The sequence below is a fragment of the Euleptes europaea genome, chromosome 15 (genome assembly GCF_029931775.1).
Source record: "Euleptes europaea isolate rEulEur1 chromosome 15, rEulEur1.hap1, whole genome shotgun sequence".
NCBI lineage: Eukaryota > Metazoa > Chordata > Lepidosauria > Squamata > Sphaerodactylidae > Euleptes > Euleptes europaea.
The window spans coordinates 720,512-733,747 of record NC_079326.1 but is presented as its reverse complement, the minus strand read 5'-3'; the positions used below and the strand labels follow the sequence as shown (position 1 = coordinate 733,747).

Below are 13,236 nucleotides of genomic sequence, written 5' to 3'. Positions count from 1 at the left end.
GCAGTGGCAGCCTGACCCCTCCCCTTGGTCCTAAGGAGTTCCGTGATCGGGAGGGCTATCTCGGCAAAATCTGGGATGAAACCCCGGTAGAAATTTGCGAAGCCCAGAAATTGTTGAACCTGTTTGCGGGTCCGGGGAGATTCCCAATCCCGGACCGCCTGGACCTTCTCGGGGTCCATGATTAACCCGTCGGGAGTCACTACAAACCCAAGAAAAGTGAGCTTGTCCTGGTTAAAGGCACACTTGGACAGTTTGGCGTACAGGTGGTGTTGCCGCAGTCGGCGCAAAACCTCCCGCACCAATTTCTGGTGCTCTTCCGGGTCTCGTGAATAAATTAAAATGTCATCCAAGTACACGATGACCCCCTGAAATAACAGATCATGCAAAATCTCATTGATGAGTTTCATGAAGCAGGACGCAGCTCCAGACAACCTGAAAGGCATTACTTTAAATTCAAAAAGCCCATAGCAACACAAGAAAGCTGTTTTAGCCTCATCCCCCTCCTTAATCCGAACCTGGTAGTAGGCCTCCGCCGAGTCCAGTTTAGAAAATACCCTGCCTTCCTGTAGCTGGCTGAGAAGGTCAGGGATGAGGGGGATGGGATACGCGTTAGTTTCAGTAACTGCATTAAGCCCTCTATAGTCCACACACAACCGGAGGTCCGAAGTCCCCTTCTTCTTCATGAAGAAGCAGGGTGAGGAGAACGCAGCCTTGGACGGACGGATGAATCCCCTAGCCAGATTCTTATCCAGAAACTCCCGCAATACAGTTTTTTCCTGGGGGCTCATGGGGTAAACCCGAGCCTTGGAGGGCTTCATGTCCACCGTTAACTTAATGGCACAGTCCGTAGTGCGGTGAGTGGGTAGTAAGTCACAGTCCTTCCCCTCAAAGACATCCGCAAAGTCCTGATACTCCTGGGGTAGCGCTACGGGAATTGCTGTCACGGCAGTCACCCTACCCCCATCGGGCATGTCCTCCCTGCAATGCCACCTGCATTGGGGGGATTCAAACACTACTTGACGCTGTGCCCAGTCGATGCTGGGAATGTGACCCACCAGCCAATTGCTTCCCAGAACCACCGGATAAGTGATCCCAGGGGCTATGGTGAGGCTGATTTGCTCCCAGTGATCCCCCACCCCTAACAACACAGGGTCAGAGTGCAAATAAACGGGGGCCCCCTGAAGGTCCCTCCCGTCCATTTGATGGAAGCGCAAGGTTTGGTCCAACTCCACCGCCCCCAACTGTAATCGGTCAAACACTTCTTGGTCTATCAAAGTTCTGGAGCAACCAGAGTCCAAAATGCCCACTACTGCAACTGGATCCCCTCCCTGGGGATTCTTTAACACCACGGGTATCAGGAAAGTCTCTCCCTGGTCACTCACCCAGGTCAGAACCGGCTCAGTTTCTTGTGAAGTAGCCTCCTGTGCCGGTTCACTCACAGGAAGCTTCCTTCATTTTTTGGCGGTGAGACATCTCTGGAACAGCAGCAATGTTCGCACGGAACAGGCTCCAGATCCATGCTTAAAGCCGCCGTTCCGCACCAGGTGGGTGTTCCCTCCATTCTTTTCAGGTCCGGAACTTGGTAGCCGGTCTGAGCCTTCCTGCCTGTTGCTTGTCTGGGCGATCCACTGGTGCACTTGGCTGTGAAGTGTCCCATTCTTCCGCAACGCAGACAGGACCCCTCTGAAGCGGCGCGCTCTCTCCTCCTGGAACCTGCCTCGATTCTTCTCGCCTCAGTGTACCTCCGTCGCAGCGTTCCCCTTGGTCGGGCCTCTGGGGGGGTTCCTTCCCCGGGAGATCCTTGGCGAACTGTAGGGTAAGCTTGCGGTGTTCTACTTGCCCTGCCAGCTGGATCCAGCCCTCCACAGTGTCAGGGTCTCCCAGAGTCAGGCAGCCATCCAACACTTCCCAACGCAGTCCCTTGCGAAAGTGTTGGACCTTGGTGGCTTCACTCCACTCTCGCACTTTGCACACCAGGGACTGGAACTCTTGGGCTTATTCTAGCACTGACTGGGACCCCTGCTTCAATTTGTGCATGGCAATCTTGGCCCTCTCTGCCCGGTGAGGGTCTTCAAACCGGCGGTACAGGGCTTCCCGGAAATCATCGAGGGAGCACAAAAGTCCAGGTTTAACTTCTGTTGCTGCCACTGCCCACTCTACCACCTCCTTCTCCAGAATCCCGATGGCATACCGCACCGGGCTTCTTCGGAAGGAAAAGTCTCACCCTGGTCGTTCATGAAGCCAGAAAGTTGCAATAAGAAGTGGGGTAACAGGGCGCAGGTCCCGGGCGACTGTGCATGGAGAATGAACGGGGGGGTGACCGCAGCACCAATGGACGATCGGAGTCCTCGCACCATTCCTGCTAGTGCCGTCATCTCCCTCTGCAGGGCTCCCAGCTGGGCCTGAAGGTCCCGATTCTCCCGGGTCAGGTCGTGGTTCCGCTCTTGTAGAAGACGGTGTTCCTCCTCCCTGGGGCAAGGGGTCGAGGTGGCTAGCGCCTGGTCTCGAAGCGGTGCCTCCGTCCCGGAGTACCAGTCTTCCAGCGGGCCTCGGTACAGGTGATCGAAGCTTGGGGTCGTTGTCGATCAGTGGAGTGGTGCCTCCCTCCCGGAGTACCGGTCATCCAGCAGGCCTCAGTACAGGTGATCGAAGCTTGGGGTCATTGTCGATCGGTGGATGTTCTGTCCGGTGCGGAGTTCGTTTAGCGGTGCCCCCTTGGCAAATTCTGCGGGGCACCCCGCTGGGGTTGCTTCCTCCCGGAGCGAGCCGGCTCCTTCCAGGGCTGCTTCTTCCCAGAGTAGTGCCTCTCTCTGCTGTTCCGACTGGCAGATGCGCTCATACCGCTGGATCAGTTCGGTGGATCGGGACGACATAGAAAACACCTTTTCAAGAACAAACTGGTAGAAAATAAAATAAAGAAATTAGTGATTCCAGCCTAATGTCAGGCTTCAGCAAATGCACGGCGTTTCAAGCAATAGAACTCAAATCCAGACAGAGCAGCAATTCAAGGATTTATTCCAAAAGTCAGTGATTTCAGTAAAGAGACGAGCACGGCTGAAATACATGACTGGGGGAGTATGGATACATATATAGGGCTGATACAATAGGGTTACAGGAACAAAGAGACAATGTAGTCGTTTCCTGCCAGTAACAACTTAAGTAAAACTGAACAGAAACAATTGTGAGCAATCAGTGGAGGAGATGGCCGAGCTCTTGGCTTTGTGCGCGGGACCCGATATCAGATCAGAGATTTACACGAGCGGGTCCCAATACAATTGTAAATCTCTGGCCGAAGCTCGTGTGCAAAACGGGGGGGGAGGAGTGCACGGAGAACTCCATCTTGTTCGCGGGGAAACCTCTTGTTTGGGAACGGAGCTGTCAGAAGCCCTATCTGACACTTCTGTAGAAGTGTGCCGTTGCGTGAGATTTATGAAGCCGTGACGTGGTCATCTTAGGAGACTTTCGTCTTTCACTATGCTGTGGATGTAAACACAAGAAGTGAGATGGCTTTATGGAGAAACAGTCCTATATTCGCTGTTCGACTGAGAGCACACCCACCCACCTCCTGGTGAGTAGCTCTGTGATAAAGTTTATTGTCTGTGGCCGAAGGCCATCACAATCCACCATACAAAATATTAAAATAACATTAAAATATCAAAAAATAACATTAAAAATCATTTGTGGTGGACATGTACAAAAGTAAAGAAATTCTGGATACAGTACATCAAAAAATGCAGAAAATCTTAAAAATTAAATTTCCACTACATCCAGAAATAATGCTGTTGGGAACCAGGAAATCTAGATAAAAACTTAAGAAACTTATTTAGCTATATGTTAACAGTGGTGAGGGTCATCTTCGCAATGATGTGGAAACAAGAGGAGATTCCAGGAATAGAAACATGGCAACAAAAAATGTCGGAATACGCAGTGATGGTGAAATTAACCACCATGTTGAGAGGAAGAACGATAAACAAATTTCAAAGGAACTGGAACTGTTTGAATATGCAAATTTGAAGTTTTAAAGTTAGACATCAGTATGTAATAGCAGTGATTCGATATAGTTATTTTGGAAAGTAAGTTTGCAAAAGCTGGAATTGTAAAGAGATTAAATATTATGTTAAGAAATCATAGTTTATAACAGAAGAGATAGTCACTATACCTATTAATAGGATTCTAGAAATATTAAACATTAATGTATAACAAGTAAGGTGATTGGTGATGGTAACAATGATAAATACTAATCCTGGAAAGAGCACAAGTGATATTGTGAATGGGAATGTATGTAGTTTATGTTGTGTATGTTCTGTTAAAAACAATAAAATATTATTTAAAAAAATAACATTAAAATAACATTAAAACAGTCTGACCCACAAGAAACTAGTATGTTACATTCCCTGATTAGAAACAGCTTTAGCTCAGATTTTCTTATCTGCTAAAGAGTGACACTTTGTAGGAAACATCAGGGTTGGTGTCTTATAGGAGAAAGAGCAGCTTCTCTGGATCTGGAGAAAGATTTAGGCCCTTTAGAATCGCTCCGAGGAATTTAAGTCTGGGCTCTGTGTAAAGAGGGCAGAATAAAGTGTATTGAGTTAGGTCCTCTGGAGCGGCACCACAAATACATAGGCGAGAGGCCCATGGTGTTCGGGAGTAACGTCCAACTATCCAAGCCGTTGGCATGGTTTGAATCTGGCGGGAGGTAAAAGCTATTCTGAGGTTATGGAAGGGGATACTGACCAGGTATGAAGCTCTGATGTGATCCCTTTTAAACTGTTTAAACCATGGTGAGAATTTGGACTGGGAGATTGATTGCCTGTCCGATGCAGCATCACATTTGAACACCCAATCCCGAATGTTGGTACCTGCTATGGGGACAGCCTGGATGTCATCTGATATGGAGTAGCAACGCAGGATGTTGTTATAGCAGGCCAGCTTGTCGGCATCATTTTGCATCATCAGTTTAAAACACTGCCTGCGATGTAAGTTGGTGGCGTCACTGCTTTGCTTTCTCTAAGATCTGAACAGGGCTAAGTGAACACGGGCCCTGATTGAGGGCAAAACGAGTTCTGCTCGCATCAGGGCTGCAGGGGTGCCTCTGGGTAAGGCTAGAATTCTCAAGAAGTGATTTTGGATCGTTTCCAGCTTTGTGACCTTCCAACCCCAAACCTCTACACCATACGAAAGTTGGGGAACTGTCTTACTTTGATAAAGTTTCAGACCTGGGTCAATCAAGAATCCTCCTTTTGTATAATAAATTTTCAGAAGAGCCCCTATGGATCTTAAGACTGTGGCTCTGGGAATTGCCAAATGAGCCCTCCAGGTTAAAGTTTTATTGAACGTTATCCCTAGATATTTGAAAGTGCTGGATTGCTCTATAGGGGTTCTGTCTACGGACCACTTAAACTTGCGAGACTTTTTCCTAAAGACCATCACTTTGGTCTTGGCATAGTTGATTCTTGAGGCCTCTTCTTTACAGTAGTCACCTAGTTTGTGCAACAACCTTCTTAGGCCTACATGTGTAAGGGAGACCAGAGTCATATCATCAGTGTATAAGAGGGCTGATATTTTCTGAGAGCCTAAAGAGGGAGAAATGAACTCAGAGCCAGATAGCTTTGGGATGATGTCATTTAGATATAAATTAAACAGCAGGGGGGCCAAGACACACCCCTGCTTTACTCCTCTGATGATTGGGATTTCCTCCATTAAAGAACCTGAGGTACCTACCCTAATTTTTGCAGAGATGTTGGTGTGTAGTTCCTGTAGCAGAAATAGTAGGCGTTTATCTATGTTTGTGCCCGCCAACTTCATCCAAAGGTGTTCTCTATCAATAGAGTCAAAGGCAGCTGTCAGATCTACAAAGGCTATGTAATCTCCCAATGTGGGACTGCACAGAAGAACGAAGATGAAAACAGAGTTGCACTTACCTGTAACTGTTGTTCGGCGAGTTTTCTTCCGTGCAGGCACACATCCCTCCCTCCTGCCCCGCTGTGAGCTCTGTTGATGTTTTTATATTGTTGTTACAGGAATTTGTACTTGTTCTACAGTGGGCAAATAAAGAACTGAGGGAAAGCCCCCCCCCCCCCCGCCCAATGTCATTGCGTCCGTTTCGGCGGGAATCCAGACGCATGCGCATTGGAGTGGGCGCCCCCATCCAGGGCTAAGAAGCTATGAAGATCTTTTCCGCAGCCAGCCTGCGTGTGCACAGTCCCAATGTGGGCCTCCACAGAAGAAACTCGACAAACAAGAGTTACAGGTAAGTGCAACTCTGTTTTTCCATTGTAAGTTGCCACTGGTATGTTTCTTGATGCTCAGGGATGCACTGGGATGCCAGACTCCAGTTGGGACCTGGGGGATCCCCTGGAATTACAGCTCATCTCCAGACTACAGTGATCAGTTCCCCTGGAGAAAATGGCTGCTTTTGGAGTGTGGCCTCTATGGCAGTGTTCCCCACTAAGGTCCAGATCCACTCCAAATCTCAGGAGATTCCAACCTGGAGCTGACAACCCCATCCCCTGCTAGTGGCCAAGGGGGTCCTGGCAACCCCCTAGTTCTGCACCATGGTGTTCTTTTAATCTTTGGCTTTAATAGGAAAAAATATGTTGGTCATTTATGCTGGGGAAATTTGCATTTGGTTTGCTGCACATTTTTGTCCTCCAAATTCTAAAAAATCATATGCATGGATTCCCCCCCCCAATTCCAGGAGTACCTTGTGATTAATTAGGCACCCCCAGTGAATCACAGAGCTTCTGAGTCCCTCCCCCTGAAAACGCAGCCTTGTTGCACTTAACTTGGAGGGGGCGGGTCAGCTCTTAAAGGGACTTGTGTGCTTTTGCTGGGTATTCCTCCCCACCTTTCTTCAACAGCTCCCTGCTGGGAGCTGCCTTCCAATCTTGAGCCTTCTTTAGTGTCTTCCTGCACATGTCATGAAGGTTTATCTACCTCTTTTGTGCTTTGCTTTGAGGGAAGGGGTTGGATGGGAGGGACAGACACGTGTGGGGAGAGAAACCTAAAGAGCCATGCATGGAAATAGGGGGAATTTGCATTGCTCTTGCCTCAAAGCAGTATTTAAATTCATTCTAAAACAGATCCTAGAATTGCGGGGGAAGAACGAGGCCTCAAAGAAGCCTCAAAGCAGTCCAGCGGGGACTGCGAAGTAAATACCCTTGCATAAATGGCCTTTGAATTAGTACATTATTATTATTATTCTCCCCTCTCCTTGTACATTATGCAGGTTGCCTGCTCTAAATTCCCACTCTGTTAATTCAATATTCCAAATCAAGAACTTTTAAAAAAATATACGCAATGTAATTGTTTTAAGAGAAAGGAGTGCAATGCCATATAGAACTTTCAAAAACCCAGACCCTTTGTATGCTTCCAGATACTTTCCCCAGTTTTTTTAAGGGTTTCTTGGTGAACTCCCAGGTTTCTTTCTGATGCCATATTCTTGGACAACCTGAGATAGGACCTTCTTGGTTATTGCACCCAAGCTGTGGAATTCATCTGACCCCTCTATCAGTTTTCTGCCAGCAAGTGAATACTTTTTTTGTTTGGTGTTTTGTTATTGATCCTACTTCCTGTTTGTTTTAATTGTTGTTTATGTATGTGGTGACTAGTGCCAGAGCAGAACTAGGCTTGACAAGTCCTCCCTTGGATACATTGCCTGAACTTTTATATGCTTTGAGGCACTAAGGGTGCCACCACTGCAGCACACCCCCTTTTGGTCCACCTCCCTCCTTTGGTCCCCTTTCCTGACCAGCTGTGGTCAGGAGAATGAAAATACTGAATATGAAATGAAAATAGAGACATGAAATGAAAGTTACAGCCACTGTATTTTTTCTTGGTGCCTCAGAGTTCTTGAAGGCATAGACAATGGCATTTCTGCCACACTGTGTGCCCCGTGAAGATCAATTCACAGTGTATCTTGGAGTCCCATGCTGCAGCTGTCCTGAAGGGCTCTTGCCTTGCACTTATGGTGACATAGGTAAACACTGAAGGTTCCTGTTGATGAATCCTTTGTCTTGCCTCCTCTACCCAGGCATTTGTCCCGTCGTGTCCAGGTTGGGTCCCCAGTCATCATGTTGATCCTGCAGATGCCCATTCTCATTGAAATAGGTAAAGAAGAATCTGTGGGATGTCCCAGTTGGGTTTTAGCATGCAGTTTCCTTTTCTTAGGTACAACGTCAATGGGAAGTATGGCAGAAGGAGGTTGATGAGATCTACGTTGTTGTAATCATATAGGAGTAGATCAAATGAATTGGCTAAAATAACAGGAACAGTTTTTAGTTCAGGCATTCATTGCGTAAGAATTGTGCTAACAGGCCATAATTTCCTATCATGTTTGTTCTGCTGTCTCCAAATCCCATATTCCTAACATGTCTTGCTCAATGTCTACCCCTTCCCAGATGAACCGGACCCTCGTCCAGTCTTTGGGAAAATACCCCTGGACTGGGAGGAGGACGTGGAGCTGCACTCCCAGTTCTTAGACAGAAAGGTGAGCTGTGTGGTGATGAAAGAGAAGCTGACAGGTAGAGTCCTGATTCCAATATTCAGGTGGTTATATATGTCAAAGAGTCAAGTGACACATGATTAAGGAGATCTATGATTAGATCTCCCAACACTTTGGGGACTTAACAAAATCAGTTGCTGTTTTTAAAGGGAAAAAACTAGATGCAGAGGACCTCTGTTTAACTGGAGTTTCAATTGGAGGACATGGGAATTTAGGAAACAGATACACTTAAAAGAACTGCTAAAAGAAGAAGTGGGAATATCCTGCAACTGACAAGAGAAGAGGAAGGATCAGAACAATACAAACCCATGGGGAAAGAAGAGAGCAAGAACCACATCAGAGAGATCCACTAGCTATCATGAGAAAGTAAAATGGCTTTAAGTAAGAAACAGCATTGTATACAGTTGAAGGTGTAGTTGTAGCCATGGGGATGAAACTCTGGAATAGCTATGCCAAAAATACTAATAAGATAAAAATGGAGAATGGGACTGGAATGCCACATTTATGTACTGAGCATTCTAGAGCATAGGGACTGTGTGCCTTTGCTTCTCCATGGGCAGGAGTGTTTGGAGATGAAAACAAGAGAGGAAAGCTAAACCCTTACCTAATTTGGCCCATCCTTTTGTCCCATTTAGGGGCCATTTGCCTTAGAGGTTAGTTTCTTTCCCTCAGGAAGAGCTTCAAGCAAGCCATGCTACCTATGTACGGCGCCATCCAGAGCTCAGTAACTTACTGGCAGACTTCTTGCAATTGTTGCTCCTTCGCAAGCCAGACGATGTGGTCACCTTTGCAGCTGAGTACTTTGCTCCCTTTTCAGCCCAGAACCCTCCATGTAGGTCCTTTCAATCATCTGACAAGCCCAGCCCCTTTCGCAGCCCTGTCTGAACAGTCAGTGAATAATAAACATCTAAAGGATGGGAACTGTTTCTGCAAGGTACGTGGAGGCTTTTTGCCCAAAGGAAAGGATGACTGTTTTACAGATAGAAGAGAATTAACCCTTTATACTGACTTTCATTGGATATTAAAGTATTGGCAGGAGCAGAAACACTTAGGATTTCTGTGCAGACTCCAGTTGAACTGGTGCAAAAAAAACCACAACACTATTACAATTCCTTTGGAATGTGACATTAAAAATATCCATTCTCTAAGATAATAAAACTTTACAACAGGCTCATCAGAATTTTTCTGGTATGATATTATTTGTAACCAACTTTAGCAAAAACAAAAATGCTGGAAATTTAACCAATGGCTAAAGAAAGTATGACCAAAAGCAACATTAAAAAAAAAAAAAACTTCTGAAAATGTGTTCAACTGTATGTATGTTTGGCAGTGGACACTATTGTAGAAGTCGAGCAGCGGAGGGGAGCCAGTTCTGTAGTCATTGATTAAACAACATGTGACTTGCTGGGTCCCACATGAAGTTTTTCAGCTGTTTGAATGTTGTAAAATAAGATGCAAAACCAACATGAAAATGGATAAACTTACAAATGGTGTTTGTTAAGTCTGCGTGGGAAGGATTCACGAGGTCGGGGATGGAGTTCAACAACAACCGCTTTATTGTATCTCAGCACAGAACTGGTTAGCACAACGAGCAAACCCTGTTTATATGCCCCCCTGGCTGCCTGCGGCCACTCCCCCCTTGATCCGTAAAAGGGGGAACATAACCTCCTGGTGACCAATGGTACGTGTGGGCTTAGAGCCAATGGGGTCCGTTTGCTTAACCAATGGGGCAAGCAGGGGTTAGGATCCTTCGTGCAGAACTCAAGCTCCTAAGTCTCCCCTTGCTTACTACCCAACTATATACATACACAACAGTGTTCTAAAAATATTGAAAGCCAGACACCCTGCTTGAAGCAGGGGAAATCAATATTTAATGCATTGACAACATATGAAGACTGGCTGAAACTGTACACTAAGCTGTTTTCACTGTGCTGCTCACCACTGCCCCAAGATCTCCTTCATGGACAGTTCATAGCTTGATTCAGAATCTGTCCACATGCATATGATAATTGAAAAAAAATGGAACTCTAACCTCTTTATCACACTAGCTCTCCAGTGTCCACGTTTAGAATGTTGTGTATTGTGTACATTGGTCACTTGATCTCAAAAAGGATATCATAGCACTGACAAAAGTACAGAAAGCAGCAGCCAGAGAATTAGAAAGGGGTTGGAACGTCTTTCTAAAGAGGAAAGGCTAAAGTGTTTTGGGCCTTTTAACTAGAGAAAAGGCAACCAAGGAGAAACATGACACAGGTTAATGACATACATTGTGAGGAGAGAGTGGATACAGAATTTTTCCTTCTCTCATCATGCCAAAACTTGGTTCTGCCCAATAAAATTGAACAGCAAAAGAAAAATTTATTCGCCTTTCCAGAGACCTTCTGAAGATGTCGCTCCCAAAGTAAAAACAATGCAATAGTATCACAAACATCTAGGAATTCTTGATACTTAAACATGCCATAAAAACAAACTGGGGCACATAACAGCATAAAACAACATTCAGCAGCCATAAAAACAGCTAAAGAAAGATGGAACCCCTTGGTTAAAAGCCTGTGTAAAAATAAATATATACAGAACACAAGACGATTCATTTTCACAGAATGTGGTGATGTCCGCTAGTTTGTGCAGCTTTTAAAGAGAACAAAGTTCACAGGAGAAATGTCTAGCAACAGCTACTAGTGTCAGCGAGGGCACACAATCGAGCCCCGGATAGCAAGCTCCGTGTCCTTCCCCCCACACACACCTCTTGGTCCCGTGGGAAAGTCTCTTCAGTTTGGGAGAAAGGTGCTATGGCCAGAGGCTCCGATGTCTCCATTTCAAAGTAGCCTTCCTATTGTAAATCTGCTCTGATCTCAAGGTGTGATTTTGCCGGAACCCTCTCTCTCTTGAAGTTTGAGAGAACTCTGATGTTCAAAGCCATTACGTGTAAACAATTCTAGTGAGTGCATCCTATAAAGCTGATCTGTAAAATCCCCGTCGTTATTCTAACCTTAAGTTGTATAGACCACTGTACTCGTTTGCTTTCTTAATAAAACTTTTAAAACTCTCTGCTACGTCTGGAGTGAAGTTTATTATTCCTGAGATGCAACGAGGGCCTGGAGTCTGACAACTTGCCATGAAAGCTAAAACTGAACTTCTGTATTCCAAGAATAGGCCTTTCAATACCAGTTTCTAGAATTATTAACTTCTTGCCCTGCTTTTTTGTTTTCCTGAGGTATCTTCTTGTTGCAAACAGTGTACACAACTAGATGAATTCAGCCCAGATGTGTTGCTGGGAATTCCATGAATAAAACCCCCAGCATTTTATTTTTCTTTAAACATCAGGAGCTGTCAGGCCTGCCCTCTGTGCCTAGAGATAGTTTTGTTTTCTCACAGGGGTGTTCTTCACGGAGATTTGCTGCTGTTTCAATGCTGATTTGCGTCGGAGGGAAATTTTGGTTATTCACTCCAGATCCGTGTTTTCCCCCACTGAGCAAAATAAGCCGGGTTAAAAGAGAGGCAATCCAAACCACTCCTGAGCCATACTTTCCAGTAGAAGAGCGTTTTGTTGCTCGGATGCCCATGAAAAAATGTTTGCTTCGCTCCCCGGGACGTCTCCTTTCTCCTCCCCCAAGAACGGTGATTGGCTGGGGGAGTTGTCACTCTAACAGCATCGCACCGGCAGGAGGGAGACCCAAAGCAGACTGGCTGCCCCTCTTCAGAAGGGTGATGGGGGTTTTGGCTTGGATTTGCCGCTCTCAGGATGCCCCCCCCAACACACACACACATAGGATCGCACCGGCTGGAGGGAGACCCAGAGCAGACTGGCTGCCCCTCTTCAAAAGGGTGATGGGGGTTTTGGCTTGGATTTGCCGCTCTCAGGATACCCCCCTCCAACACACACACACATAGGATCGCACCAGCTGGAGGGAGACCCAGAGCAGACTGACTGCCCCTCTTCAAAAGGGTGATGGGGGTTTTGGCTTGGATTTGCCGCTCGCAGAATGCCCCCCCAACACACACACACATAGGATCGCACCGGCTGGAGGGAGACCCAGAGCAGACTGGCAGCCTCTCTTCTGAAGGGTGATGGGGGTTTTGGCTTGGATTTGCCGCTCTCATGACACCCCCCCCCCAACACACACACACATAGGATCGCACCAGCTGGAGGGAGACCCAGAGCAGACTGGCAGCCTCTCTTCAGAAGGGTGATGGGGGTTTTGGCTTGGATTTGCCGCTCTCAGGATAACCCCCCCAACACACACACACATAGGATCGCACCAGCTGGAGGGAGACCCAGAGCAGACTGGCTGCCTATCTTCAGAAGGGTGATGGGAGTTTTGGCTTGGATGTGCTGCTCTCAGGATGCCCCCCCAAAAAACACACACACACAGGATCATGGGAAGAGTGGGTGGGATTAGGCAGATTTGGAGCGGTGAGTCATGAGCGGCAGCAGACGTAAGCAGTGCAGAGAAGTGAGCTGTTTCTCCCGTGAAAAATTGAAAATGGCTCGGGATGGGGGGAGAATCTGCGCTGCCATGAAAAAGCTATTTAAATCGGTTTATTGTTTGCTCCGATTCGAAACCGAAGCAAAATCCACCGTGAAGAATACCCCACAGACTCCCCGTCCAAGGACTGTTTCCCTAACGATCGCATTCCTTTTCCCTTTGAAGCTCGCGGGAGCTCGTGGGAGCCTGCCCTGTCAGACTGAAGGGTTACCATGCCAACCTGTGCTATCGTGATTAGAACTATTC

General features: G+C 46.7%; 1 protein-coding gene across 1 annotated transcript in view; it reads left to right on the top strand.

Annotated features, from left to right (window-relative positions):
- The window catches only part of CATIP (ciliogenesis associated TTC17 interacting protein), a 43,930-nt gene extending 34,524 nt beyond the window's left edge, over positions 1–9,406 (top strand). The window contains exons 7-9 of the mRNA XM_056861502.1: positions 8,033–8,109; positions 8,400–8,488; positions 9,176–9,406. Of these exons, the coding sequence (XP_056717480.1) occupies positions 8,033–8,109; positions 8,400–8,488; positions 9,176–9,388 (379 nt within the window). The 3' untranslated portion in view covers positions 9,389–9,406. The remainder of the gene's footprint in view (positions 1–8,032; positions 8,110–8,399; positions 8,489–9,175) is intronic.
- Positions 9,407–13,236: the final 3,830 nt, after the last annotated feature.